Below are 27,504 nucleotides of genomic sequence, written 5' to 3'. Positions count from 1 at the left end.
TCCTTACACGTGTTGATCGTCTTACATGAATATCTGGTTCACTGATAGCAACACTTGGGTTAGGGATTTTCTCCAAACCCTGACCTTCATTACACTCAACTTCACCATCATTCATTTCCATATGATTATCAATCAACTCATCAATTATGTCATCAGTAACATTATCAACATCAGTACCTTGGTCTGAAATCCTTGACTTAATCTGATCTAGGTGTCTACTTATCACTCACTTTAACCTCATAACACAATGGACCAAGTTTCTTAGTTGTCCATTTGATCTTATTCGGTTCTCTTCCCCTAAAATCTCGAACAAACACTTTGTCATCGACCTCAAATGTCCTAATCTTTGATTTACATTTTTGCATTTGATCATGCAGTTTACCTCGAACTGGATCAGTCATACTAGGTCTTAGCATATCTAACCTGGACCTTAATGGTCTACTCATGAACACTCGTGCAGGACTCTGTTTTGTTAAGCCATGTTCAACATTTCGATAAGCTAACAAGCTAACAATTTTGTTTGAATTGTGCAACCATCATCATTAGATGCACGTATGCCTTGTTTCATGGTTTGCACAAACCTTTCCGCTTGACCATTTGTGGATGGTTGACCAGGACAAGAGAACTTATGAATTATACCATTCCTGGTCACAAAATCTTTAAACTCACTTGCAGTAAATTGTGACCCGTTATTTAATACAATTATTTTAGGGAGACCATACCTACTAAATAGTATCCTCAATTCCTCAATTGTTTTAGTGGCTGTAGTTGAACCCATTATTATCACTTCAGGCCACTTTGAATAGGCATCTACTATAATTAGGAACATGCGTCCCTCAAAGGGACCTGCGAAATCCACATGGATTCGCTCCCACTTTTCAGTTGAAGGTAGTGGGTGTGTAGGTGCTATCTGAGGCTTATATTGTATAATCATGGAGGTATTATAGTGAATACCTCCATGGTATAATTTGGCATGCATTACAGCTTTTTGCAATATCTTCAACTTGTTTATCTATGCCAGGCCACCAACAATAAGATCTAGCCAAACTCTTCATTTTTACAATTCCCATATGTCCAATGTGCAAATCATTAAGAACTTTGGTTTGTAATTTTGGTGGGATCACTACTCTAATGCCCCATAGGATACATCCCATTTCAATAGTTAACTCATTTCTACGTGTGTAGAAAGGTTCTAAATTGTTTTTGTAGTTGACCCAACCATCAATTAAGTGTTGTGTCACTTTAGCTAAAACACCATTACATTTACAGGGAGTGTTTTCATAGCCTCAATTAAATTAACATTAACGTCTGTTAACTCATTCTCTGGTGCTGACCCTATTGGCAGCCTTGAAACGCAATCAACATTCGCATTAGCTCCACTGTTACGAAACACAATTTCATAATCAAAACCTGAAATATACAAAGCCCATCTCTGCATCCTTTCAGCTGCTAACACTGGTAACCCTGTTTTGGGACCAAATATTTGAGTCAAAGGTTTATTATCTGTTACCTGAAATGTTTACCATACACATATGGGTAGAACTTTTTTAACGCATAAACCATGGCCAATGCCTCCCTCTCTATTTGTGGGTAGTTTTGTTCGGCTGCAGTCAAAGATCTAGAGGCTATCTTTATTGGCCTCTCCTTGCCATCAATTATATGGGACAATATGGCTGATACACCATATGGTGACGCATCTGTTGCTACTGTTATTGGTAACATGGGATTGTTAATGCACCAAAAACCCAGAATTAGCCAATGGGATTGTTAATGCACCAAAAACCCAGAATTAGCCAATTCAAACTTGGATTTTTCAAAGGCATCTTTGGCTGCCTTAGACCACTAAAATTTCACTCCCTTTTGCAACATCTTATACAAGGGGTTAAGCATGGATGACATATTAGGCACAAATGATTGGTAATAATTCACCATACCCAAGTATGATCGGAGTTGACTAACATCCGTTGGTAAGGGTATGTTCAAAATTTGCTCTGTCTTAATTGGACACTTATGTATGCCATCCTTATCTATGACATGACATAGAAAAGCTACAAATTTCTGCATCAAAACACATTTATCACGTCGCAGTTTCAACCCATACTCCTCTAACCTACTCAATACTCCCTTCAAATTATTTATGTGCTCTTGGTCATCTTTGCCCGTAATAATATCATCGTCAAGATATACCTGTACGCCATTCAATCCCTGCAATACATTCAACAAAACATTTTGCCAAATGGCGGGTGCTGTTGTGATACCAAAAGGTAATCGATTCATTTGGTGAAAACCTTTTTCCGTTATTATAGTTAGGACTTTCTTAGCTTCATCTGCTAACTCCATTTGATTATATGCTTGGGCAAGGTCAAGGGTTGTAAACTTATTCCCACCTCATAAATTAACCAAAATATCATCAATGTTTATGTTTACTCTATTTTGTACATGACTTCATAGAAATACCTTTCATTTTCAGTTGATCATCTCTGTTCTTGCATTTAAGCCATGTTATGTGCTTTTACTTTGATGTTTGAATTTGAACTAACATATACTTGATTGTAGTATGTGTTTTGTTAATTAATTTTCTATAAAAGTAAGTTACAGTGCTTGGTGACAATTAGAATGTAATTAATTAACAGTGCAATAATATCTACTATTGCTTTATTTATTTAAGTCTTCTCTTGTGTCATTGTTTTTTTATAATGTGTAATTTTCTAACCGTAGCAATATTTGTTGGAGTGGTAGCAGTTGCTGTACTAACATTGCGCTGTGGTAAGTTTGTCTAACAAATTATTTAATTATAGTCAAATTATGAGACCCCTACAGAATGTAGAGATCAAAAGCACCATTATCCTGACGCCTGCAGGTCTAAAGGCAATTATTGAAGGAAATAAGATACTTGCGCCCGTAAAACGAACTTTAGTCGAACTTTGGACTAGAACTTCATTTAGTCCTAGTTGCAACTTTATTTTTCAAAAATAAGGTAGTCAAAGTTTTAACAACTAAGTCAAGTCCTAGAGTCCCAGTTCTTCGTCAAACAACTTTTTTCTGTCTTAGAAAAATCAGATCTACAACATATCAAAAAATGTTTTTCCTCCGGAGTCTGACTTTAAATTGTTGTAATTGTGAAGCATCTTTGGGTGCTGTTTCCATAGCAACAGCCAATAAAATGCTTTCATTTACGTAAGCTTCTCTTCTGCCAACAATCGTTTTTGTATGCTTCCTGATCGAATAACACAAAAACAAGACAATCCCCAAAATCACAATGTTTTGAAAGGCGCCTCAACTCGACGAGATATGATTAAATGTTTTCTCCCTCGTGTTGTTCACACTTATGAATCCCCAACCACTCTGCTATTACTAGCAGCTTGGGACTAAGATGTTTTTTCAATCAGTCCTCTAAATCCTGGAACTGGTTGTCTACCGACTTACCTGGAGCTACCAGATTTTTCAATAAACCATATGTCTTAATGTGTTAACCAGCCTTTCTACATACAAAGCCCAATTTTCAACCTCGCTCTTGTATGACATTATACATTAGGCCTATTTATTGAGACTTTATTGAGACTACCTAAAACACGAGACTCGTGTAGCTTCCATTTTGTAGAGTATCTATTTATTCCATATAGAGGACAGTATGACTAATACAGTATTTGTATTTTACCACCATTCACTTAGAAATTCAAGATTGAAATTCCTTGGGAAATAGTGGTGGCACTAGTGGGGGCAGGGGAAATTTTTCCCTTCCATGGACAGGCCTAGACCATCCAACTGCACAACGAGCAGTTGGATGGTCTTTATCTAATCTAATACAAATAATATTTTGATTGCTAATACTATTACTAATGCTAAGCCAAAAACCCTCCTCACCAGGGATTTTTATTGTGGGATCCAGAGTGAGATTCTAGTTAACCAATTGTTTCTACTATTCAGTATTTTATAATGCATACTACTACAAATTGTCATATTTTGTTATTTAATACTATTATGTTTGTTTACAGGTTGATCACTTTGATCATTTTCAAGAATATTGATGAAAAAATCTTGCAGTTGTTTAGAGCAGACATGTTTTCAATTGCTGCCCAGGCCGCATTATTTTTTTTCCCATACAGTTCCAGCAGAAATTATAGAGGGCACTATTTAAGGTTATTTAGGTGAACCGATAACATGAATAATGCATGCATACTTGACACTTCTTCTCGCGAGTCGCAAAAGTGGTGTGTTGTTCGCTACGTGTGGAATATGAAAGCTACACCGTTGTTAGGGCATGGAGGAGTTAGTTTCGAAACTAAACTAATTCCTCGATGGTTAGGTTAGGCCAAAATCTCTTGGTGTCGGTCGAGAAGAAAGTGTATACAGTTGATACAGAGTGAACTACCTTAATTGACTATTACTGTAATTACAATATACCTTTTCCTAGGCAGTGTTTACGTACAACATGGTCTTTGAAAGTATAAAAAGGCAGTGTTGAATTTCTGGTCGATTATTCGAGTAGTGTAAAGTATAGCAATATTTAACTGCTATACTACTGATTCTAAAGGATAAAAGTTTAGAAATGCTCGGACACACAGGTACAATTCTGTGTATTGTTTTAATGTTGACTTCTTACAAACATTTCTTTCATATTCAATATGAATAAAGGCATAGATTGTTATAGCAAGCAGGTATATTATAAACAATAATTTTACAATATTCTATACACATGATATGACGTACTGTTTAGGCTGTGTCTACCAAATTAAATATTGAATAGCTTTATATTTAAAACAATCAAAATTAGATGGAAGTAAAAATAGCTTTCATTGATTTACAGTCGGTTCTACAAAAATCCTTAAATGTTACCAACCAATGAATCATGCAAAGGAATACAGAAATGTTCACTGTCTGTTAATAAATAGGGATTTTTTCTCATAAAAAAAACTTTTAAATGTAAAATTGTAAGTTAACTGTGTCCGAAGTACTAGTAATTTGTTTCCGAGCATTTCTAAATGTCCTTCAGAATCAGTACTACTAAGTAATAGGGAGTATACAATTGCTACAACACACACGTCGTACTGCATAAGCCTAATTGTAGGCCTAGATCTACTCAAATATGGTGCCAGATTCAATATTTTTAGCCTACTCTGTTTTTTTATACTTTCGAAGACCATGCTGTAGGCCTACATAGAATGTGTCTAATCTAGTACTAAAATTTTTACACTGCCTTGACTACCAAGGTTTTTTGGCCTAGTGACTCCATAGCGTTCATCCCCGCATAAAACTCAATACGCCACTGACTGTTTAACGAGGGGGAGTCTGTATGCATATTCATGCATATCAGTTCTCCTAAAACAGCACCCTTTATAATTTTGAGATTTGGGCTTTCAATCGTAAGGTCATGGTTTCAAGTCTCTGCTGTGCAGATTCGCTTGTGTCCTTAGGCAAGGCACTTACAGCTACATTGCTTCAGTCCACCCAGCTGTATCAATGGGTACCAGCAAACTGCTGGGGACTAACCTGCGACGGACTAGTGTCCCGTTCAGGGGGAGTACAACTCTCATCCGCTTCACACTACATAACTGGGGATAAGCTCCAGCCCTATGAGCCCTAGTGCTGTGCAGATTCGCTTGTGTCCTTTTAGGCAAGGCACTTACAGCTACCATAGAGAAAATTTTCTCTATGCAGCTACATTGCTTCTGTCCACCCAGCTGTATCAATGGGTACCTGCAAACTGCTGGGGACTAACCTGCGACGGACTAGTGTCCCGTTCAGGGGGAGTACAACTCTCATCCGCTTCACACTACATAACTGGGGATAAGCTCCAGCCCTATGAGCCCTAGGGGCTCGGAAAGGATTTAGTATAATTTCTGCCGCAACTGTATGGGAAATAAAATAATGTGTCCAGGCCTGACCATTGTCTTTCCCGAGTACAAAGCACTGTATCAATACATTACAATGAATACAATACAATGTATGAGTATGGTTTTAGGATTTAAAAACATAAAGCAACTTTCCATTCTTCATGTATAGTACTTCAAATAGGATTGGTGTTGTGAATACCAGTCACAATCGAGGTGGGTTTAGTATGGTTATGGTACAGTTTATCCGTGTCGCCAAATGCATGTAATTTATGTTACATAATCATAATTGCCAGGAAAAACATATTGCAAAATATGGTCTTAAACTTGAAATTTTGATTGTCGCTTTTAAGCAGTGAAACATGATTTCTTACCAAACTAAATGTGAGAAGTAGTTAAGTAATAAGCATGGATACAGCGTCAGTAAATCATCATGTTTAATTAGAATTTGTAATTAGAAAGGTAATTTATGTTACAGTAACCTATGTTACGTTTTGGAATATTAATCCATACTGTATTAATGAAATATAGAGGGCATAAAACTATTATAAATAACTTTAAGTTTTAGAACTTTCTAACAAAAAATTGCATTGAGCAATTGATAATGTTTATTAAATGAGTAATCCTGGTAACGTAGGTTACAAAACTTTATCAAATTGAAAGAATAAGACTTTTGTAAAGATAGTGACATCCTACAGTGTCATGAAAGGGCGTACGTAAATCTGGGGATTCGTAAAATAGAGGTTGGGTTAAATTTGTGGTAACCTTTGACCTAATATGTACGTAAAGCTCAATATACGTATGTATGAACGAACGATGTTACCTAGCTAGGCTAGACCTAGCCTCTAGGCCTACGAATAAAAATGTGTTTAGTGTTTTTATTCATCAGTTTACGATGTCATAATAAAGTGTTCAAATAAAACCATGTGTCTAGTGTATTATTCATCACTTTATGTCTTTTATTTAATTAAAGAACATGAAAATATTGTAAGATTACCTATACGACAAAGGTATAACTTGGGGATTCCCCTTCATGCCTATTCTAAACAACAGAGCTGTGGTGTTGTCTGGGCCTGTTGTAAACCCATGTGCACTGGGCAAGCCAACCAATTAGCTTTCATGTATGTGAAACAACAAAACCATGTGCACTGCACTGGGCGAGCCATCCAATTAGCGTTCGTGTACGAAACTATGCCTACCCAGCTTCGTGTAGAAAATTAGACCAGACAAGTTTTCCCATGGTTTGCCACACGAAGCTGAGGAGGAAAGCAATTATTTTGAGCACCATTGGTAGTTGTTCATCCCACTCAGTTTACGTGGTTTTAGATTATAACAACCTGGTATTAGACTCGATCAACATTGCTGTTTAATGAAAATACGTTGCATTATGGTTCGTGTATTGTTATAGTGATTTACTTATGGTTGCTCTGAAAAGGGCCATTTGTTTTGAATATTTTCGGGGTTTTTGATGACGTCATCGTCGATACGAGGCGTACGTAAAACCGAGGGTTCGTATAACTGGGGTACGTAAAAACGAGGTTCTACTGTATAGTCTTATCACATGAAGTGTCCATGATAAATGAGGGTCAAGCCAGACACCAAGATATTTTATACAGTTAACTGTCTGAATGGGAGAGTTACCTATGTGAATTTCAATTTTGTCTGTTTCTTTGAGTTTCCTAGAGGATCCAAATAAGATTGCTTTAGGTTTGCTTACATTTTTACATTTTAAAGTGAGTGTTTTTTATTTACCAATTAGCAACATTAGGTAGGTCATGAAAAAGAGTGTTCTGAATGTCAATTACATTTTGGATGAAAAAAATAAAGCAGTGTCGTCAGCATAGACTGAAACTTTGGACTGTGTGATATAATTAGGAAGGTCATTGATAAACAAAATAAAAAGGAGATGCCCTCGGATGGATCCTTGAACTCCATACCAAATGGGAGCAAAATCAGAGAGTGTCATTTATACCGGTCGCTTAGTTATTCTCTTCAAGTTTCAGAAGGCAGTTCCATTGTCCACAGCCTTGAATCTCTGCCTTCTTAGCTCAGCATATGACAGAACTGAGCTACAGCTAACAAATGCCAAAAAATATAATTTACATCAGAATTACAAAACTTAAAGACAATTATCCATTGAAAAGCATTGCGGGTTATCTTTGTACATGCCTTTGTCCTCCAACACACCTTGAGGCGCACATATCCAAGGGTCATGTGTTTTGTGTTGCCAGGATACAAGCTTCTTTTTTAATGATTCTAAAATGGTAGAATACTCGGGTTTGCTCACAAGATTTGTTAACTCTTCCGGATCATTCTTAATATCAAAGAGCTCCCATTCACTGCGGTAGTAATAGTCTACCAGTTTCTTGTACCAATATGTCGGTTCATGGTTGCGAGTGCGATTCAGTAAATCTTGAAATGTTGGCGCAAGAAAAAAGTCCTGATCGATTGGAAACGGCATCTTATAGTTTAAATTGTGGATCAACTTGAATTGTTCAGTACGAATGCTTCTCATTGGATAGTACATTGTGACCTCATGAATATTATGACTCAAATAAACTTCGCTAAAATTCGCAACAGGTTCTTTGTCTAACACTGACAATAAAGATTTTCCTGTTAATTTTACTGTTTCATTTTTGCTAAAAATACTGTATTTTGGGTAGGTTATGCTGAACCAATCAAGTACAGTTGGAGTGATGTCCAGTAGACTGACCATTGCTTCGCTGACTTGACCATTGCGTTTTGTGTGGTATGGTGAAGATAGCAGCATGGGCTCAGCCATTCCTGGTTCGTAGAAGTTGGTGCGGCCGCTTGGGAACGGGATGCCATTATCAGAGGTGTAGAGGATCAGAGTGTCTTTATCATGACCAGCCTCTTTCAGTTCATTCAACACAATTCCAATGCCTGGAACATAACAATATTCAAATTTCAAAATAAGCAATAGTGACTTAAAAAAAAAATGGTCTGAGAATTTTAAGCAGAGGTGGTGCCAGCAAGGGGGGGCAGGGAGAATTAGCACGCCCTGACAGGCCTGGACCTCCCTGTCATCTGACATAAAAATTATAATAATTGCCTATCCAAAGTAAGGCTATTTTGATTGCTAATGCCTATAATATCGTGGTCTTAAAGCACACTTTGGACTGTACTAAGCCCTAAAAACTCTCCCCGAGAACCCTACCAGAAATTTTTTATTCCGGGCTGTCAACCAAGGCTCCAGTCGACCCCTTGGTTCAGACCACTTGTCATCAAATTTCTGGCGCCACCGCTGATTTTAAGTACCAATGTGCTAAAGCTATCATTAGGAAACTTGTCAACAAATTTCATTAGGGAAGTCTTGGAAACCAAGGTACATTACACAATGTATGCAATTTTGAACAAGGAAATGGCACTCTTTAGACTTTATTTTACAATTCAAAAATTTAGGGAAGTGGTCAGACGAGATGCCCTCGAATCCACCTGTGATATATAAGCCAGTCTTCATATTTCTACCTAGACTTGCCACAGTAAGTCTCTTATTATTTTTGAATAGCGCCCCCAGTGAGTAAATTAATTTTAGACAGAATAATCAAAAAAAAAAAATCAAGTATGGGACACTAAGTAAATTGGTATGGTGTGCACTAAGTGCATTAAAAAGTGAGTAACCCAAATTTAGGGCCTGGAACCCAGGCTAATTCCTACCTTGATCCAGTCTACTAATTGTCTGATACTGTGCAGCCAGGTCATTCCGTGTTTCAATAGTATCCTGAATGAAATAAGGCACTTCTATCGTCCACGGATCATACACGACTGGTTTCCAATCCGGTATCAGACCCATACCTTTTTCTCCAGTGCCAAACTTCTCGCAGAATTGACCGTATTCTGGATGAGTGTGACCGCAGCGATGTGGGTCGTGGAAGCCAATGTAGAGAAAGAAAGGTCTGTAGAAAAAGGTTACAGCAGAAATATATAATCATGATCTAAGGGCACAAGTATTTTCTTCGGCTCTTATGCTTTATTTATAGTTCTAGCACCTGAATTCTTATATATGTTTGACACACACACAACAATAAACACATGACATGGATGAAAAACAGCAAATGATCCAGACATCCTTACATGTGAATTTTCATTTGAATTATTGTTATTATTTATTATTATTATTATTATTATTATTATTATTATTATTATATTAATATTATTATTCAAACTAATTTGTCAATATTCATATATATGAAACTATATTGTTCTGCTATTATTGATTGATTGATTGATTGATTTAATTATCCATTACCATTTATTTGAACTATATATTTACTATTGATTATTGATTGCACTTTATATTGTTATACTGAATTGATTAATGATTTATTTGTTATATTGTTATTACTGATTTGAATAAATGTTGTTGAAATGAAATAATGACGACTATTATTACTGTACGTATATTAGCTAATCATGATGTAGAGTGGTATTGGCAAAGAAGAACATTAATTATTTTAAGTTATATTAAATAAATAAAATATTTCTTACGATGACCCAGTGAAATCGAAAAACTGTTTTACCAGTTCTTTGATCCTAGTGATGTTTCTTCCAACTTGTAGAATTGAATTGTTCTCTTCTGTTTGTGCAAAATCAAACGGATATACTGCCTCTGGGCCCACATGTTTCTTGCCAATTATACCTAGTACCAGAGAACAAGGTTAGAATGAAAGTAAATCTATGATGAAATACAAATTACTTGATTTTTATTTATTACACATCCAACCGTGTATGAAACACCAATTATTGGATAAAAATATCAAATAGAGAAACTTGAGCAAAACCTAAAATTATTTTAAAATAGCCAATTTATTTTGCAAACTTGTGTGTAATTTTTTTTAATAAAAGGTACAAAATTTATTATTCAATTGCAAATAAGAAGAAATCCCTTGATTGTTAAATAGCCAAATGTCCTCTGACGTCACCAATTGCGTATCTGGAAGTTCTGAAATAGGGAGAGGAGTTGATGGGGCAATAAAGTGAAGTGGGGTATCGATGATTAAGTGCGGTGTCGCTGGCTCACAAAAAAGGTGATTTTTAACTACTTTACCATGATTTTTGGGAGGACATATATTTGGGGGTGAGGTGTCACCAATATTGCTACTTAATAATAATAATTTGTGAGGCACTTGACAACAACAAAAAGAAACTTACCGCGTACTATGTTATTTTGCTTCAGTATATACGGGAGACTCTTAACCTGATCAAATGTGTTGAAATGATGGACGTCCTGATGAAGGCCATACATCCCGTTCTGATGCTGGGGTAGTCCAGTAAGAATGGATGACCGGCTTGGTGAACAGCTACTCACCGAGGTGAACGCATTTTTGAAAACAAGGCTTCTTTTTGACAGCTCAGTGAGGTGGGGCATCTTGGAAATTGTGTTGTTGTACACTTGGCTCTCAAAGCCACCATCATCAGCTAAAAAATTAAAGTTAGAAATTTTTTTTTTCAACGAATGCAGCATGTAAAGCTGAGAATTAAGCTGTGTTTGACTGGTATATGTATAAAAGTAAAATCAACACCCATAATTTTAATTTTATCATTTGGAATATTGGCCTAGGATTATGCCTGTTAAACAAGGGTAGCGCCAGTAGGGGGAGGCGTCACCAGTGGGGGAAAGGGACAAGGTGCCAGAGCTACCCCCAGTCTACCTTTCTCAGGGGTAGATCCAGAGATGTCCATGGATCTAAAAAAACTTGTGCCAAACTTTCGTTATCAAGTCGTCGCGTATTTTATTATCAATTCTCAACAAAGATACTAGATATAAAAACAAACTGGAATAGACACCCAGACAGTGACATCGGTGAATACATACTGTAGCCTCTTTGGTGGCGGTAGAAATCGTTGCTATTAACCAAATAATACACAAAACAATTAAAGCATAATCATGAATCAGTAAAGAATAAAACAACAATACAGCGCGGAATCTGTCTCTTATACACATCTCCCTAGTTTATTAAACCCAGGCTAGGCTAGGGCTGGCTCGTCTGGCCGATAGGCACAGGCCTGGAGCCTCTCTACTCTCTTTACCCTATCCTCCTAGCTAGGCGCCTAGGCCCTGTGTGTCTAATGTTTTCTCTGGATCGGCTGCTTGGAATATATTTTCCATGACTTACCCACAATAACAAGCACGTTTACAGAATAAACTTCATATATATGAAGTAACAAAACACACGAAAATAGTGAAATACGTGATTTCATAGTCAAACAATTTATCACACTTGACGATTTTGTTTACTTTTAATCGAGCAAATTTCAGTTCGAGCGAATGACAGTTCGAGCGAATGCAATTCGAGTGGATACTACTTTTAACCATGTTTTAACACACACTCCACACCATGTGCCTCGAATTCATCCGCTCGAACTAGCTTACGCTCGACTGGCTCCCTCGCAAAAGTTCATTTGGGCGTAATATTATACACCGTCTGGCAACGCATCATTCTCCATCGTCGCGTTTTTCCAGGCCTGGGCTAAGGTTAAAAACTAGCCTCCTAGAATTGACATTAAAATATAGCGGATACGGTCAAGAAGCTAACTTTTCAAGATGGGGAGGAGGTCGATAAATACCACTAAAAGTGGTAAATTTATGAACCCCACTGACCAAGCTCGTAAGTACTTACTAAAGCAACAGCGTAGCGTAGGCCAAATACATTTATGAAAGAGCTAGGCTAGAGCAAGCAAGGGAGCCGGGAGGCCTGTTCCGGCGGTAGCCTGGGCCCCATTGGTCTAGGCCTAGCCTAGGACTTGATTCCCCCAAGGTTAATGAGACTAGTATCACACATATTCATAGACTAGGCCATCAATTAAGAGATAGGACTAGGCCTAGGTAGATGTAATTTTTTTTTATTTTTTAGGTTATACTTTTTTATGTGCTAATAAATTGTCTGCATCACTATACTGTATATTTTAAATTAAGTTAAAAGCAAATGTGACAATACATGATGTGTGATAGCAAGCCAAAACTAAGGTATGTTCCATCAAAATACTGTAATTGACTCATATGTATTAGAACTATAGCTTCTAATATATGTTCCTCACATCCACATAATTTCTTGTTATATAAGTGTACGGTATCTTCAATTTATTTTTGCACTTGTTTTCAAATTTAGGAAAAGAAGCAAGAAAGAGAGAACTAAAGAAGGTAAAATAAGTAATTGTGTTACTAATTGTTATTTTATCTAGGTATTGCTTGTAACTTGAATGTATCTTTTTGTGGCAAAAGAATAAAAGTAATGATAACAAAATAAGTAACAATTGTGTAACATTTTGTTAAATATGAATATTTAAACCCACCATTAATGAGAGAGTTGTCACAAATTTATATAGAACAAGAAACAGAGAATGATGGTGCGTGCGCACGTTTTGAAGATGAAAGATCCCATACAGATCATCCAGGACATGGAGGAGTTGGATGAGCTTGGTAGGTGTACATCATATACCTTAAAGACAGCGGCTATAGTTACACCAGTCTTAATTTAAACCAATTCCTGATTGGATGTTCTTGTCCTAACCCAATGCATACATACAATACATCCAATCAGAATTAGGAATTGGTTTTAAGAGTGGTGTAACAATTATTTTATAGTCATTGCCTATTTTAAAAGCCACGTGGTTGTAAAGCTTTGTTTTCGTAAGTCTCTACAAACTGTCACCGACACCTTTTGCTGACGTTTTGTCAGTCAAATCTAAGCAACATAATAACTGTAGTGGATCACAGCGACAGTGTAGTGAACATATACACAACACGCTTAAAAATGGGTACATTTAAATGGCCAGAAATGGCACTCGGACACTGTATAGCTTTTCATGCAGTGTTCCCAACGGAACTTCACTGACTACAGTTAATGGCTTCCCGACGGGGTTCCTCTGATGCCAGATTTCACCACCACTGTTCTTATATGTTTATTAGGCTTGGCATCGCTTTGTGTTCTTAATGTTCCTCATTTCATGTTGTCTTCTGTCACTAGAATTAAATCCTGAAACATGTAGCCATCTTGGAGAGAAAGTTATCAAAGACAAACGCAAAAAGTTGAAGGAGACACTGGACAGAGTACTGAAACTCTATGTAAGTTATTGCAATTAAAGAAAATTAGGAAAATACAAACAAAACAGATAGCACCTTGTTTTAACTAAAAAATATGCTTGAGACAAACTAAGATTTAAATTCTTAAGTTGATTACATTTCTTTAATGGAGCTTTCCGGAGTGTCAATCAAACTTAACAACTGGCCAATCAGAACAGAGCCAGAAATACGCATATGCTAATAAGCCAGGTGTTGTCCCACAAACGCGCATGTTTGCATATGTTTTAACAATGTTGTTTTGTAGGAACTTAGCAACAATATCCAAGGGGCGGGGCTTAGCGGAATGGTTCATTGGTTTCCTTTCATGGATCTCACAAACCCCTCACAGATATTGTATTAAATATAATTGACATGTTGACAAGGACACGAAGCCCCACCCACAAAGTCACGAAAACCTTAGACAATGGCGGCTAGACTAACCAAGTTGGCGAAGATTTTCTTTGCTATCAGCCTTCTTTAAGAAAGAGAATTCAGGGTAGGCGGTATGCAAATGAATCAGATATTCATAGTGTTAATCTGTTTCATGGAACATGGCTGGGAAATTGTTGTAAAAATCCTCTGTATTTCACTCCCAAAGGAAGAGGGAAAAGCCGCATTCAGTCAACCCCGCTGTCGGCAAAGGCGCACTGCTCGTGTAAATCTGGGTATCTATAACCAAGCATAGACATCTAGGCCTAGGCTTACGTATGTTTCGCGTTTAAACCAGCTGTCTAAGGAAATTAAAATGTCCGAGAAAAAGTTTTTGATCACATGACTAAACGACACTTGCTTTTTTATGCTTCAGCAAAAAGAAGATCCTGACAGATATGCAGACTATAAACGAGCTGAGATGGACTACGACAAGAAACGCCAACAGCACGCTAAATACTATGGTAAAACAAATAACATTATGTTTTACTAATATTAAAACAAATTGGACAGTATTTTACATCCTAACACTTAGAACTATAAACTTTTCCCCATTTAAGGTGTAATTCAGATTTTCTTTTTATTCTTAATTTGTGGTTATAACTAGATTTCATCTCTCTTTATAGAATCCATTCGTGAAACACAGCAAGTAAATGTGGATTCCATTCCTCTGCCCGATGCTCCGGAAAGTAAGTTATAATCAGCGGATATACAGTTTATTAATTTTAATATTGTGGATGTGGTCATGAATCAACATAATAAGTACCGTAGTTTAGTCTCATTCTAACAGCATTGCTCCCAAATTCTCCATCTCTGTTTCACTCCTTTCATATTTATCTTTAAAAATACATTAATGGATTCTTGTTTTTGTATTGAAGTTTAATTTGTGCTTTCATTGCAACTGCCTTTCTTCTATACCAGACCCCCTCTATGGTAACCTTGTAACAGATATTAAATAAGTAAATTGAATTAATAATTAAAAAGCAATTACTAGCTTTTGTAGTTGTTTTTCTTGAATATCACTTGCTATTAAAACTATTTTTGTTTTTATTTTTTTTGCTTTCCCCAGTCCCTTCTATGATACCGCTCCCAAAGGATATTCCTCTACCTGGTGCAATGCCGCCATCAATCCTGAAGAAGACATCTGCTTATGAGTAAGTATAGAATTTATAGTCCACACTATCAACATTCTATGTATCAAATATATGGGACTCTTGCCATTCCAAAACCAACATCAGTGACCAAAAATGGAAAGTGGCTTTTTAATATATTCATATTCTGCACATTATAAGCTTTAAAATGATGAGTCATTTACTGGAATCGACTTATTATTGCCAGAAGTTATGAGTATTATGGCTTATCTGTACTAACGTGTACAATACTGACACATTCTGATGCTAGTTACTCAGTTTAACATTTGGGGTCAGTACGTTGGTTTTGGGATGGGAAGCTCACATTTGATTTATGTTTTATAACAATCTGCCCCCGGTTTGCTTAATATCTAATAAATTTTGTCTCATAATCAGTCTTAGGAAGTGACATGTTTTTTTTTAAGTTGTGAGAATAAAATCTGCTTCTTTCATGATTTGAACTTTACAGCTGAGGCTTGGCGTCAATTATGTTAACCACCAAGCCAGCTCTCTTCTACATCACTACTATTGCTCCATTATTATCAATTCTCTCTCTGTTTTTAACCATTATTAGGCAAAGTGCGTCGTCAAGGCGTGTACCTGGACCGCCACCTGGTTTACCTCCTGGATTGCCACCTGGTAAACGACCTCCAGGCCCTCCACCTGGATTACCGCCGTGGGTTCTTGAGAAAGCAGGTGTCTCTGATGATGCTGATGATAATGAGGGCAATAGTGATATTGACGATGAACAGCCATATCATCCAGAGGAAGGTGTGTTCCTATTTTTATGCTAATTTTATAAATGAGAGAAGTTATGAATATATTTGCATAAGATTTGCATATCTCAGTGGCTTTATCATGATTTAAGCCTCCTTTCTATAAAATCAGTATACTGTTGGTACGTTGAGTTCACTGCAAACTTTACACTGAAAGCTGTACCCCTCGCAATCAAAGAGGTTCCCAAATTCGACCAACCAATCAGCAGATTGGAAAGCAGTTGGTGACAGACTGTAACAAGCCTTCATGCTCAATTCATTTATCCCCGGCAGCCTGTTGCTATGAAACATCTTCATCACATCTTTAATTTGTCAATTTCCTTCTGAAGATAAAGGTAATGAACCACCAGGACCCATCTCCTCAAAAGATACAATTAGTATCTGTTAATGACGGCCAAGTGTTTCCAAATGAAGACACTAATGTAATAGTAATTAGTTACTGTTATTGATCAAAGAAATGATTTGTATTTGAATTCCAGATGTGGAGGACATGATGATTGGTGAACATCCCGATGCTGAAAATAGTGAAGGTGATGAAAACGAAATGGATGAGGATGGAGATGAGGAGCATGACATACAAGAAGACGACGAAGATCAAGGTAGGCCTACAAAATTGATAAGAAAAATGTTTGCTTTTATCAAAAACATTCAACAACATATACTTGTATGTTATAATAATCATAGTAATATTTTCAGCTTTATAGATCTCATTTTATAATTGCCTCTATTGGGCTTTACATGTAACAAATGAGAAATGAGGGGAAAAGAACCCAAGACGAAACAACAACAAAAATAAATCGAATAACTTTGGAGAAAAGCAGAAGAAAAATGGATCTGTATAATTTAATGAGCTGAAAATACTTGAATTGAGTTAGTGGGTCTTTCTGTAGATGGTCTTAACGCTTTCAGCTATAATCCTACCGTACGGTCTATGGTTTTGCGATAAATCTGGCTCTAACCAAGGAGTTGGTACTAGCTGATTGAGGCTGTTTTGTAGCAATCCGGCCCTGAATATATTGTATTTTTTATGTACACAATCAATGTTCTATTTCAGGTAAGCGATCCGTACGTTTTGCTGATGAGGATAATAAGAGCGAGCAGTTGAGAATACCGAAAGGAATGACAGCGTTACAGGCTAAAATGTTAAAGCTTGCTGGACAATTGAGGGACCCACTACCACATGATGATGTGGAGGACAATATGAGTGATGATGAAGGCAACAATGAACAAGGTTTACAGGAGAGAGATGAAAATAACTTTGAAGACAAACAAGAGAGTAAGGATACATCGGAAATATCACAACCGAAGTCAGGACCACCTACAAGTTTACCGCCAGGCCAGGCTTCTAGGTTCCTACCACCTGGTGCACCACCAAATCCTCCTCAAGGACCGCCTCCTCGTCCCCCACCAGGTTTCCCACCTGGAATGGGAATGCCGAATTTCAACCGACCTCCCCCGCTTAGAACCCTTCCTCCAGGGATGTTGCCACCTGGTCCACCACCAGGTCGCCCGCCTGCGCCACCACCAGGCCCTCCTCCGGGTATGCCTCCTCTCATGCGCAGTGCAATGCCAAGGATTCCTCCCCCATCAAATTTACGACCGCCACGTGGGTTACCTCCTCCGCCGGGAACAAGGCCGGTAGTACCACCTGTCCCGCAGGTGTCGGAGAACCCCAATGTACTGAGTGCGCCTCCTAGTATTCATAAATTGCCTACAAGACAGGAAATGTTAGAAAAGATGCCTATTCAGTCTGCGACTATTGAAGCGAAGCCGCAATTGAGAAACCTTCAAGCTGATGTAACACGGTTCATGCCAACATCTCTCAGAGTTAAAAGAGATGCTAAGGCGAAATCAAAGACTAGCAAATCGGGTCCTGAACGTAATGAAATTGTTGTTGCTCCAGCTCCTAAGCCAACCGTTTCAACAGCAACAAAGGATGATGCTTATGAACAGTTCATGAGGGAAATGGAAAACTTTCTTTGAATTGCTGTCCACCACAGAGAGTTTCTTTCAACATTATATGAAGTTGTCTGCCAGAGTAAGCTCTCTGCATGCAGCAGTATTTGTGGGGAACATTTTAAAGTTAATGATCAACAGAACTGCAGCACCAATACAGCAATTGAGGAGGCTGTTTAGCAGTTGATGTGAGTTTGATATGCATCAAAACTCTAACCCTACACCTTCTAGGCCTAGAATCACAAATCAAGCCCTAGAACTGCTAGACCTACAATAGGATCTAAACTCCCCCTGACCCAAGATCACAATTCAAGCTTTAGAAATGCTATGCCTAGGGTTATAATGCCAACCTTAGAACTGCTAGGTTATGGTAAAAATTCTAGCTTTGGAACTACTTCTAAATCAGCATCACAAGTATAGGTTTCAAGAAGTTAGATTGTTATGACAATGTTATACTGTAACACCTTATTGAATTGTTATAGGCTAAACATAAACAAAAACAGTGAAGTCAATAAATATTTAAAGGGATGCCTGTCGTTCATTGTCCTTAGTGGACAATAGGAAGGACAATGCTTGTTTACCCCTGTGATTCAACTTCTTTGTCACAGATTTCAATAGGACTTCAAGGTTACAATCAATAAACAGAACCAATGAAGTCAATATTAACTGTTTTAACACTCATTATTTTAAGTTGCTTTATCCTCACCTTCAAGATATACTGTTTGTTTTGAGCTAAACAAAATTCAACAATGTTAAATACTAGTACTTTGTATAATACTGCATATTAGGCCAAATAAAATTAATTTCTAGTTACACGTCCCCACCCTCATCAAATTTTGGAACCTCATGGAAAAATTTACTATTTGCTATCTAAAAAAAAAACATTCATTTTTCCATGGACAATAAAAATAATGACTATCTGAAAGAATGATGTCAAGCCTATGAAGAGGTGGGAATATAAATGGCAGAAATACATTACAAAGATTCATTTGACTTCCTTTATAAAAAAAATATTACTGTATTACTATTTACCAGCCTGTTTACCACTAGTACATAGGATAGTAAAAACAGATAGTAAATACCATTTCCTAAAATAATTTCAAATCCCAGACGTGAAACCAACAATTAATTTTATTTGGCCTTAAGCTAGGCACTCACTGCGCCGGCAGTCGTTGGCGGACATGAGCCCTACGATATGGTGCAACGGATCGTTTTTAATGACAGTCCGTTTAGAATGCCACCGATAATCAGCAAACGGCGTGACACTGTCTAGTGCTCTCATCAGGGAGCGGAGTAGGATTTGTTGGATGGCAGTCTTGTGACCGTCACCATACAATACAATGAGTGGCCGGCTCAAGTTATTAGCTTTGATATTCTTTGCAATTAAATTGGAGCTGGTAGTCAATTTAAGGATTTTTATTGTAATAAATACACAGTTTTTCAGTCTATATCATTGGAAGTTCTTATATATTTAAATGATCACAATTTTTAATTGATTTTTTTTTAAATATATTTTATGACGTACAGTATACAGTACTTTGAATATTACATCTACAAAACATTAATAATGTTGAAGCTTATTTATATGCTACCTAATGTAGAAATAATTACCTTGAGGTTACAACAAAGTCAATACAGTAATACTAGATAAAAATGCAAATATAAATCTTAAGACATCTTATCCATTGACAGTATATAAGTACGGATATTTCACAACAGGCAGTATTATTGCTTTTTTTAGTAACTTCAGCTACATCAAAAGCCTCTAATAGATGTGTGTACTGCCAACAAGACAGTGACCCCCCCCCCCCCACCTCAAGTAATAAAAGATGGGACAATCATTCATATTTAAACAGTGTGCCGACATGATATTTGGGTATGATTGGAAATCATGATCAAACGATATCATTTTAGTGTTATAATAATAAATTTTATCGAGTTTAAACCAATAACAATCGATTTTGACTTGTGCAGTCATTCGTTGTGTTATCTACTTTATTTTATAAAGAGTATTTGAGATAATCTCAGTTTTTATGAGACATCGTGTGAACACCGCCCTCTGTTGCTAGCCCTGCCAGGATCACACATCCTTAACATGACGAAAATTTTCATAAGCCATCAGCTGGTTCGTGATTAGATATTTATATATCGATAAATGTACTGTGTGTTATTAATTATATTTAAAAAAAATCATTAAGTTGTTCGAACAATTTAATGTTGTATTGATTGTTAAATGGATTGTATAATTTAGAGCAATAAAGAAAGTGGGTTTAATGACTTGGTAGACGAACACAATGTGTATTATTTGTGATTATTTTCGGGGACTCCCTCATGGCTCTTCATAATACAATTTTCTACGATTCAGCGCATAGGCTTCAGTGTTAAGCTTGGTTTCCATAAAATCGCAGGACAATCATCACACTGAGGAGCAGCATTCCCCGACGCAATCGGGAAGGCTCCCATATTAGACCTATCAGCGTTGCTGAAAGAACTCGGTGATAGCGTGTAGCGATTTCATGGAAACCACGATGCACATTATACTGTAGATACATCTTACTATAGATACATCCATCGATTCAATACAAAAAAAACCCAATTTACATTGTTGTGGATTGAGTGCATGTAGCTTCTTCGACTAACCGACTCTTGCCATTTTTTTAAAAACAAGAACACCCCTCAAATATAGTAGAACCGTCTTTCCAGGGGTATTGCATGTCCCTGATGTTTATGCTGCTTTTTGATGTGAACACGCTCACTGATTTTATAATGTACTATATGTAACAAAATATTAATCATGAGATAACAACACATGATCTACACACGTAACTTCCAGTAACATCCATTGATTACAATGCAAGTAGCAATTAATTTTGATTGTTTAATGTTGTACAGTAATGATATTAGCCAACGCGGAGTTTGTCATATGCATCATCTACACGTGCTAGTTCCTAGTTGCTATCATGCACTCCCTATGAACGAATATGAAGAGTATTATATGAAAATACTCTATAAGGTAACACAATGTACACGTGACGTTGACTGAAGCCGTTAATTACCATTCATGAAACCATTTTATTTGTGTTTTAATGAGCAAGTAGCCGTCGTTTGTTTACGTTTAAATTTGAGGTAGTTCAAATTAGTATATCGATTGATTTCAGACGAATCACTATTTAACTGTCAACCAGACTCTGTCCACATTATCAAATTTTCAAATATGTGTTTGACAAACAACTCTGGAACAAATAGATTTTTAAATACAGTATTTAAAATAATGGGGTGGGGAAGTGTTGGAGACAGTGGGAATTTCCCCCATCGGACAGGGCTGGACCCTCTGTCGTCCGATGCACTGCTAGGTCGTCGGATCAAAAATAAAAAAAATAATAATAATTTGCCTATCCAAATAACGTTGTTTTGATTGCCAATCCCATAATGTGGTTTAAACACTCATTTTGAACCATAAAAACTCTGCCCGTGAACCCTACCAGGGATTTTTGTTTTCATTCTTGCGCTTAGAGGCCTTGTAAAGGCATGAAGCGCTATATAAGAACGACATATTATTATTATTATTATTATTATTATTATTATTATTATTATTATTATTATTATTATTATTATTATTATTATTATGTAATGGATTTTGGTGTGTAATATGTAGAAAATACATATACAGGGGGGCGGTTTGTGGGAGGGAATCCCCCACCGATGGGGCCCCCCCGCTGGCGCCACCTTTGGGTCGGGGTGTGGTTCAAACACATACAGGATAATTGCCACATTTTAACTGATACCAGAGAGTATAGGCCTTGTTAAACTTAAAACAATCATGATGATGCATGTAAGCCCAAAAGGAATATTGGTGAACTCGGTTCTTGAGACTCAAAGAACGTCTTTAATTCGAACCATGTCTTCAAATAATCGATCATTATCGTTGAACAATATTGCAGACGAGAAGTTACAAAAGCCTTGCATTGAAAAGCGCTCATTCTCTTGCGCTTGTGGCATTGTGTAGATGATCTCAACGACCTGTTAATGTTGTATTATCCCTGTCGGTAATCCAGGCTTAGCTTTTGCCATGCCCTTAGATATTGTTGTCGTGCGAAGGTCTTTGGCGATGATGGTGCTTTAGAATGTAAAGTGAAGATTGTATGTGAGACGATGCATGCATTAGGCCGACGACTTAATCATTAATTACCGGTACATATTGTCCGATTTTTTAAGCACAATAAAATGAAGTTCGTTAATAATTTAGAGGTTGGTGTCTTGTTTTTTTTTTTGAAATACAAATTTAAGAAGGTGAAGAGCTTGGAATATCAACGTTTATATTACCGTTATATTACTATTACTAATGTCTTATTATCTTTATTATAATTATTACTAATATGTTATTGTTATTATTAAATATACCAAACATAATTAGAAAGGGGAAAAAATCACTAAACGTTCATTGGCAGAAATACATGATTTTATTCAATACCGCAAGTAGAGTTATTTACAGAGTAATAAAATATGTGTATAATACATATAAACACGAACAGATCACCTGTCGAAACTATATAACAATCATTGGAACTAACTATGGACGGACTAAACGCCTGCGTTTCTTCTTATTGCCATAATAAACATAATCTTTTTTTTTCTATCAGTGATTACAAAGTGTCGTAAATAATTATAAATGGCATGATTTCTCACTCTTATAATAGTATACATTATAGACGGCACACAAACACACCACGAATCAAATCCATACACACAACAATTATTTAACATGATATATGTGTATATCGGTATATAAAAAGAATAACTCATAATTTATTTCTTGAAAAAATAGACATAGAATATTAGAGTACATAATTGTTTCTTGCAAATCATGACGTCATAATGAGGAAGATATATAAGTTGTTAAACATCTGGATGGAAATTGTATTATTTAGTTAAACACGTAAATTGAATTGCGCAATTTTTATATTAATTTATAACTTCATGAATATCGACAGCTTTATATCAAATGAAAAATTGATTTCCCTATATAAATACGTGTTCCGTAATGTTTTATCGAATGAAATTACTTGATTATTTTTCGTATAAAATGTAACGCCAGCAGTGAGGTATCAAAACATTAATAGTTTCGTAATTAATATCAGAATAATTTTTTGACGTAATGCACAATAAATGATTCTTAAAGGAATTATATTCAATTATAAGTCATCACCGAAAGGCGTGATTGTGTTTGTGAGGTCTTCAAATGATAAAAATGGATCTTCATTTACAACGCGACTCTCAGCCCAAGGATGCGGCTCTTGGCCTGTTAAAGAATTCCTGGAAAATGATAATTCGACGTCCAATAAATCTTCCAACGTCTCTTCGAGCTTATTGAGTTCTGTTTCTGAAATAGTTTCAGCAAACCAGTTTGGTTTCGGGATTCCTGTACCCTTTATTGAGAGATCTAAGGCAGAAATATCATCATTTGCGTCAAATTCATCAATGTCTGCAAGTGATGACGGTGGGGTGTCAATCTCTAGTTCAATTGGCGACCCTGCCCTGTCCATACGGCTGCTGAGTATCTCATCTGTTTTAATGCACTCTCCGTCAACATTTATCTCAGAATCGAATAACGTCTTCCAGCTAAAGTCTCCTTTCAGCCCACCGCTTGCTAGGATGTCCTCGGAATCGGATAATGGTTCGGTTTTTATATTGATCAAAAATGGTCTCTTATTTGTATACCCTTCATCCGTATTTCTTCGTTTGGGACAACCTTGTTTTCTGTTGTGCTTGCAGTAGTTGTGCGTATTTTCCAGACCCGGTTCGATTTTGATTCGTTTTACGGTATCATATATCCCACTGTCACTAAAAGTATTCCTTCTCTTCTTGAACACTCCGCTCTCTAAGAGGTCAGCGTGAGAGGGGTCAATTTTCCAAAAACCTCCTTTTCCTGGTTCGTCCTTTCGCCGAGGCACTTTGACGAAACACTTGTTGAGTGATAGGTTGTGACGTATAGAGTTCTACAAAAGAAAACAATAAGCTAATTTAATTAAAAATAGTTAAGATCAATTTAGATGAATAAGTGTTATTATTGTTGCTGTTGTAGTTATTGTCATCAATATTATATATCTTTATTACCTGAAATAATGAAATATATTAATAGAAATGTAGTAAAAAGCATATTATTGTTATATATTTTTTACATGTTATCTACAAAATTAAACTGAATGTCCATTACGCTATTCATTTCTTTTATATTTCTTTATTTATTTAGGTATTTATTTAGGCACACAACACATGTACCAAGGCTTGTCAATAACGAATCACTGTCCTACTTGTAGCTGACAATCGCTTTTCACAAGCCAATACACACACACGATGCTTTACACAAAATAAATATCAATATGCGGTTTATGGAGCGGAGTTTTTTTAGTCGTGAGAAAAAAAAATTCTGCAACACTAACAGGAATTGAATCCAGGAACCTGGGATTGGTAGGCAAGCATCTTAACCACTAAGTTATTCAACTCTACTCAATAATACTCGTTATGTTTATTTTTTTTTAATTACAATCAGTAGGTTAATATTACTCTCATCGATATTATATTTTCCGCAACAGGTGGTAACCACAAAGTCGTCGAATATTCGATTGAATGAAGGGCGTTGGTGACACTTGCGAACAACAGTCAATGTTTCGCTAGGACGCGAGGAAAGTGTAGAGACAGAAGTATATGGACTGAAACAAATAATTAGGCCTATATTATACGGTCTAAGATAGAGAGAACTATAAAGAAAACGTCGAGAGATGTGAATACTCGCTGCTTATATAATTATGATTTACGAATTATGTTTACGTACTTCCAAGCTTTAGTTCATTTTACTGAGCTGCTCATATCGAAGATTGGAAGTGTCAGTAATAATACGCGATAAAAGTGAATGATGAAAGATAACTTTTTATGAATCGTGCAGGGAAATGTTCAACAACTCGTGTTAAAGCAGCTCTCGCGGCTCTTATTGCTGAGTGGCTCGGTCTTTTCAATTGGCTATGTCTATATTTAGAACTGGAACAAGCCTGTATCTTTCGGCCTACGTGTTTACCATAGTCTCTCTCACTGGGTTTGATACCCCCACGTTCTTATTATTCATAAATGATAGGCATATTAAATAAAAGTAGCATATTAAAACTGTATGCACTTTTCTCAATACTTTACTGGACTGCTGTTTGCTCTTTAACACCCGAGAACACCTGCAGACGATATGCCGTTCATTGGTGCGATTAGTTAGTATTCCTAACTAGAAGAAATTGATCGCATCCGGTTTTTTCTTATAAAATAATGACAGTTTCCTGTTGAATATAATTTCGCTATACTGTATATTAGAATGTTTTTAAGAGGCGTGTGGCCATGAGTTTATGTTGCATTTAAATAATTTGCGGAAAGCATTGCGGAAACTGGATGTCTCTTGTTATGCAAGGCCTACCTCATGCATATTTGCTATTGATACATTTACAAAAATTATATGAAATAGCTTAGGCCTAATCCTAAAATTAAATGTAATGGTACTGCCGATTTTTATTGTTGCATCATGGTATAAAAAATTGCAATTAAGGATGGACGAAGTGAGAGTGTAACTTTGTTTCATTACAGAGTTCTCACGACTCAAGAGTGCATTGTGAAAAATGCACACAAGTTCACCAACTGCGACATTTTTTTAGTAACGAATTAAGTGACAGCTTATAAACAGTCTGGTGATTCACAGTTGTCACTCCAGTGATAAATATAAATATGTCCATCAACTATGACATTATAGTAACAGATAAAATGACAGCTTCCAAAGAATGTCTTTCTTAATTAATTGAGTTTCAAATTTTAAAAACCGTTGGAGTTTTCGCGCTTCATTCAGTGTTTCCCTGATAGCATTAAACTGTAATCAACTGAATGAACATGGTTAAAAAAGCGAACAAATTTAATTAGACTTGTAAAGCCGAATGTTTGGAACTACACTTTTGTCTGAGTTCTAAGTAAAGGATTACTATAATCTCCACTTGTCAGCAAATCGCGCGTAACAGCGCCATTTGTACTTATCGAAAAAGTCCCTCCTTAACCTTTACAAATGTTTACGTCATTCAGTTTTGCTGTTGCAACATTCTTTGCTTGACAATTATACGTTTATTTAAACAATTTTAGACTTGTCGAAACTTGATAACTTAGGCCCACAGAGTGGCCTTTAAATTTATGGCAAAATGTTTGTGTTGCTCAACCACGACAATAATTATTGAAAAAAGTATCAGATAAAACACTTTTTGGGCGTGTTTTGGTTAATGATGATTTTGACAAAAAAAAGTTTTGAACCTAGAGTTTTTAAATTGTGGGTCTGTCGGACTCGAGCAACCGCAACATACTGTATGTTTTTGGGGAATCATAATTACAACATAATCATTTTTTTGGAATGTTCAACATGGACTACAGACATAGTAGAGCTTGACATTTGTCTCAAATGTTAAGCATTAATTTAGGATGAGTCATAGGTCTACTCTTCATCATCATTATCTCATCATTTATCATCATGATTTGTTTACATCAGCTTAGGGTTCTACTTCACGTCCTCATTTGTAGTTCACTTGAACGTTTTTCAGAATAATGTGCATGAAACTTTGCTGGGGTTTACATGATTTTTTTTCTGATGAATATTATTCACGACATTTTTTAAAGCATCGTACTCAACCGGATTACGTGAACGAGTGCCGCGGAGATAGCAATCAATAAAGGGCACCTTGAAGATGCCTCCGTAAATAGACAAACAATAAAAACGAACAATAGCTAGAATATTCAATTAGTGTGTAGTAATTACTGTGACGACAAACGACTCACTCTTGATTTGGTATAATGTAGCTTGAATATTGGTAGGCACTATAATATTGTCACGTTTGAAGTAGAGGCAGGCATATCTGATTATTACTTAAAGTGAGTCTCCAACAGAGGCGTATCCAAGGTGGATACGCCTCTGTTGCGACTGGGGGCCCTCCCCCCAGTCGCGCCCCCCAGTCGCTACCCCAATCGAAAACTTCGAAGCAAAAAAAAACCATGCCAGCATCCCCTTTCCTGGTGCATGCAGAATTGTTGATGTAAGCCTATTTAAAATAAAACTATCTGTTGTTAAAACAATCCGGTAATTTTAATTAAGGCAAGAAATCGTAATCGACATTAAAAGTTTCGTTTTGTTTATTATGGTATTATCTCACTTCTTAAATACTGCGTTCAAGAGATATACTTTAACATATCTGTCACGGTTAACGTGTATTCGGGAATCTAAGAAGCAATATTTT

At 36.5% G+C, this 27,504-nt stretch overlaps 4 protein-coding genes across 4 annotated transcripts in view; 1 reads left to right on the top strand and 3 right to left on the bottom strand.

Annotated features, from left to right (window-relative positions):
• Positions 1-215: 215 nt before the first annotated feature.
• Positions 216-2,340, bottom strand: LOC117109721. Its single transcript, XM_033252109.1, has 3 exons — positions 1,960-2,340; positions 1,268-1,510; positions 216-464 (listed from the first exon to the last, which is right to left on the bottom strand). The coding sequence occupies exons 1-3, from the start codon at positions 2,338-2,340 to the stop codon at positions 216-218; spliced, it is 873 nt and encodes a 290-aa protein (XP_033108000.1).
• Positions 2,341-7,830: 5,490 nt separating this feature from the next.
• Positions 7,831-12,159, bottom strand: LOC117109754 (N-sulphoglucosamine sulphohydrolase-like). Its single transcript, XM_033252166.1, has 5 exons — positions 11,969-12,159; positions 11,004-11,270; positions 10,341-10,491; positions 9,510-9,748; positions 7,831-8,735 (listed from the first exon to the last, which is right to left on the bottom strand). Exons 1-5 carry the CDS (start codon positions 12,051-12,053, stop codon positions 7,951-7,953), a joined length of 1,527 nt encoding a protein of 508 aa, XP_033108057.1. The 5' UTR covers positions 12,054-12,159; the 3' UTR covers positions 7,831-7,950.
• Positions 12,160-12,264: 105 nt separating this feature from the next.
• LOC117109725 (WW domain-binding protein 11-like) lies at positions 12,265-20,495 on the top strand. The gene is made up of 10 exons (XM_033252113.1): positions 12,265-12,460; positions 12,962-12,993; positions 13,179-13,272; positions 13,820-13,917; positions 14,720-14,807; positions 14,970-15,032; positions 15,413-15,497; positions 16,048-16,244; positions 16,729-16,848; positions 17,304-20,495. The coding sequence occupies exons 1-10, from the start codon at positions 12,397-12,399 to the stop codon at positions 18,230-18,232; spliced, it is 1,770 nt and encodes a 589-aa protein (XP_033108004.1). The 5' UTR covers positions 12,265-12,396; the 3' UTR covers positions 18,233-20,495.
• A 2,147-nt stretch (positions 20,496-22,642) lies between these two features.
• LOC117109733 (forkhead box protein J1-B-like) overlaps positions 22,643-27,504 on the bottom strand; it is a 6,240-nt gene continuing 1,378 nt past the window's right edge. The window contains exon 2 of the mRNA XM_033252133.1: positions 22,643-24,201. Within this exon, the coding sequence (XP_033108024.1) occupies positions 23,398-24,201 (804 nt within the window). The 3' untranslated portion in view covers positions 22,643-23,397. The remainder of the gene's footprint in view (positions 24,202-27,504) is intronic.

This window comes from Anneissia japonica, unplaced genomic scaffold (genome assembly GCF_011630105.1).
Source record: "Anneissia japonica isolate Jap-2015-1 unplaced genomic scaffold, ASM1163010v1 scaffold3782_len1007564_cov172, whole genome shotgun sequence".
Taxonomy (NCBI): domain Eukaryota; kingdom Metazoa; phylum Echinodermata; class Crinoidea; order Comatulida; family Comatulidae; genus Anneissia; species Anneissia japonica.
The sequence above is the reverse complement of the archived record's forward strand: the minus strand, read 5'-3'. Positions and strand labels throughout refer to the sequence as shown.

Bases quoted from the DNA above. Each gene is read 5' to 3' on its own strand.
- LOC117109721 (XM_033252109.1), bottom strand. From the start codon at position 2,340: ATGGAGTTAGCAGATGAAGCTAAGAAAGTCCTAACTATAATAACGGAA. The intron at 1,511-1,959 runs GTTAGTCAACTC...TAAACATTTCAG, and splicing joins ACATACCCTTACCAACGGAT to GTAACAGATAATAAACCTTT. The intron at 465-1,267 runs GTAAATGTAATG...TTAACAAAACAG, and splicing joins AGGCTATGAAAACACTCCCT to AGTCCTGCACGAGTGTTCAT.
- LOC117109754 (XM_033252166.1), bottom strand. From the start codon at position 12,053: ATGAAATCACGTATTTCACTATTTTCGTGTGTTTTGTTACTTCATATA. The intron at 11,271-11,968 runs GTAAGTCATGGA...TTAATTTTTTAG, and splicing joins AAACGTGCTTGTTATTGTGG to CTGATGATGGTGGCTTTGAG. The intron at 8,736-9,509 runs GTAGGAATTAGC...GTTATGTTCCAG, and splicing joins AATTAGTAGACTGGATCAAG to GCATTGGAATTGTGTTGAAT.
- LOC117109725 (XM_033252113.1), top strand. From the start codon at position 12,397: ATGGGGAGGAGGTCGATAAATACCACTAAAAGTGGTAAATTTATGAAC. The intron at 14,808-14,969 runs GTAAAACAAATA...CTCTCTTTATAG, and splicing joins ACAGCACGCTAAATACTATG to AATCCATTCGTGAAACACAG. The intron at 16,245-16,728 runs GTGTGTTCCTAT...TTTGAATTCCAG, and splicing joins GCCATATCATCCAGAGGAAG to ATGTGGAGGACATGATGATT.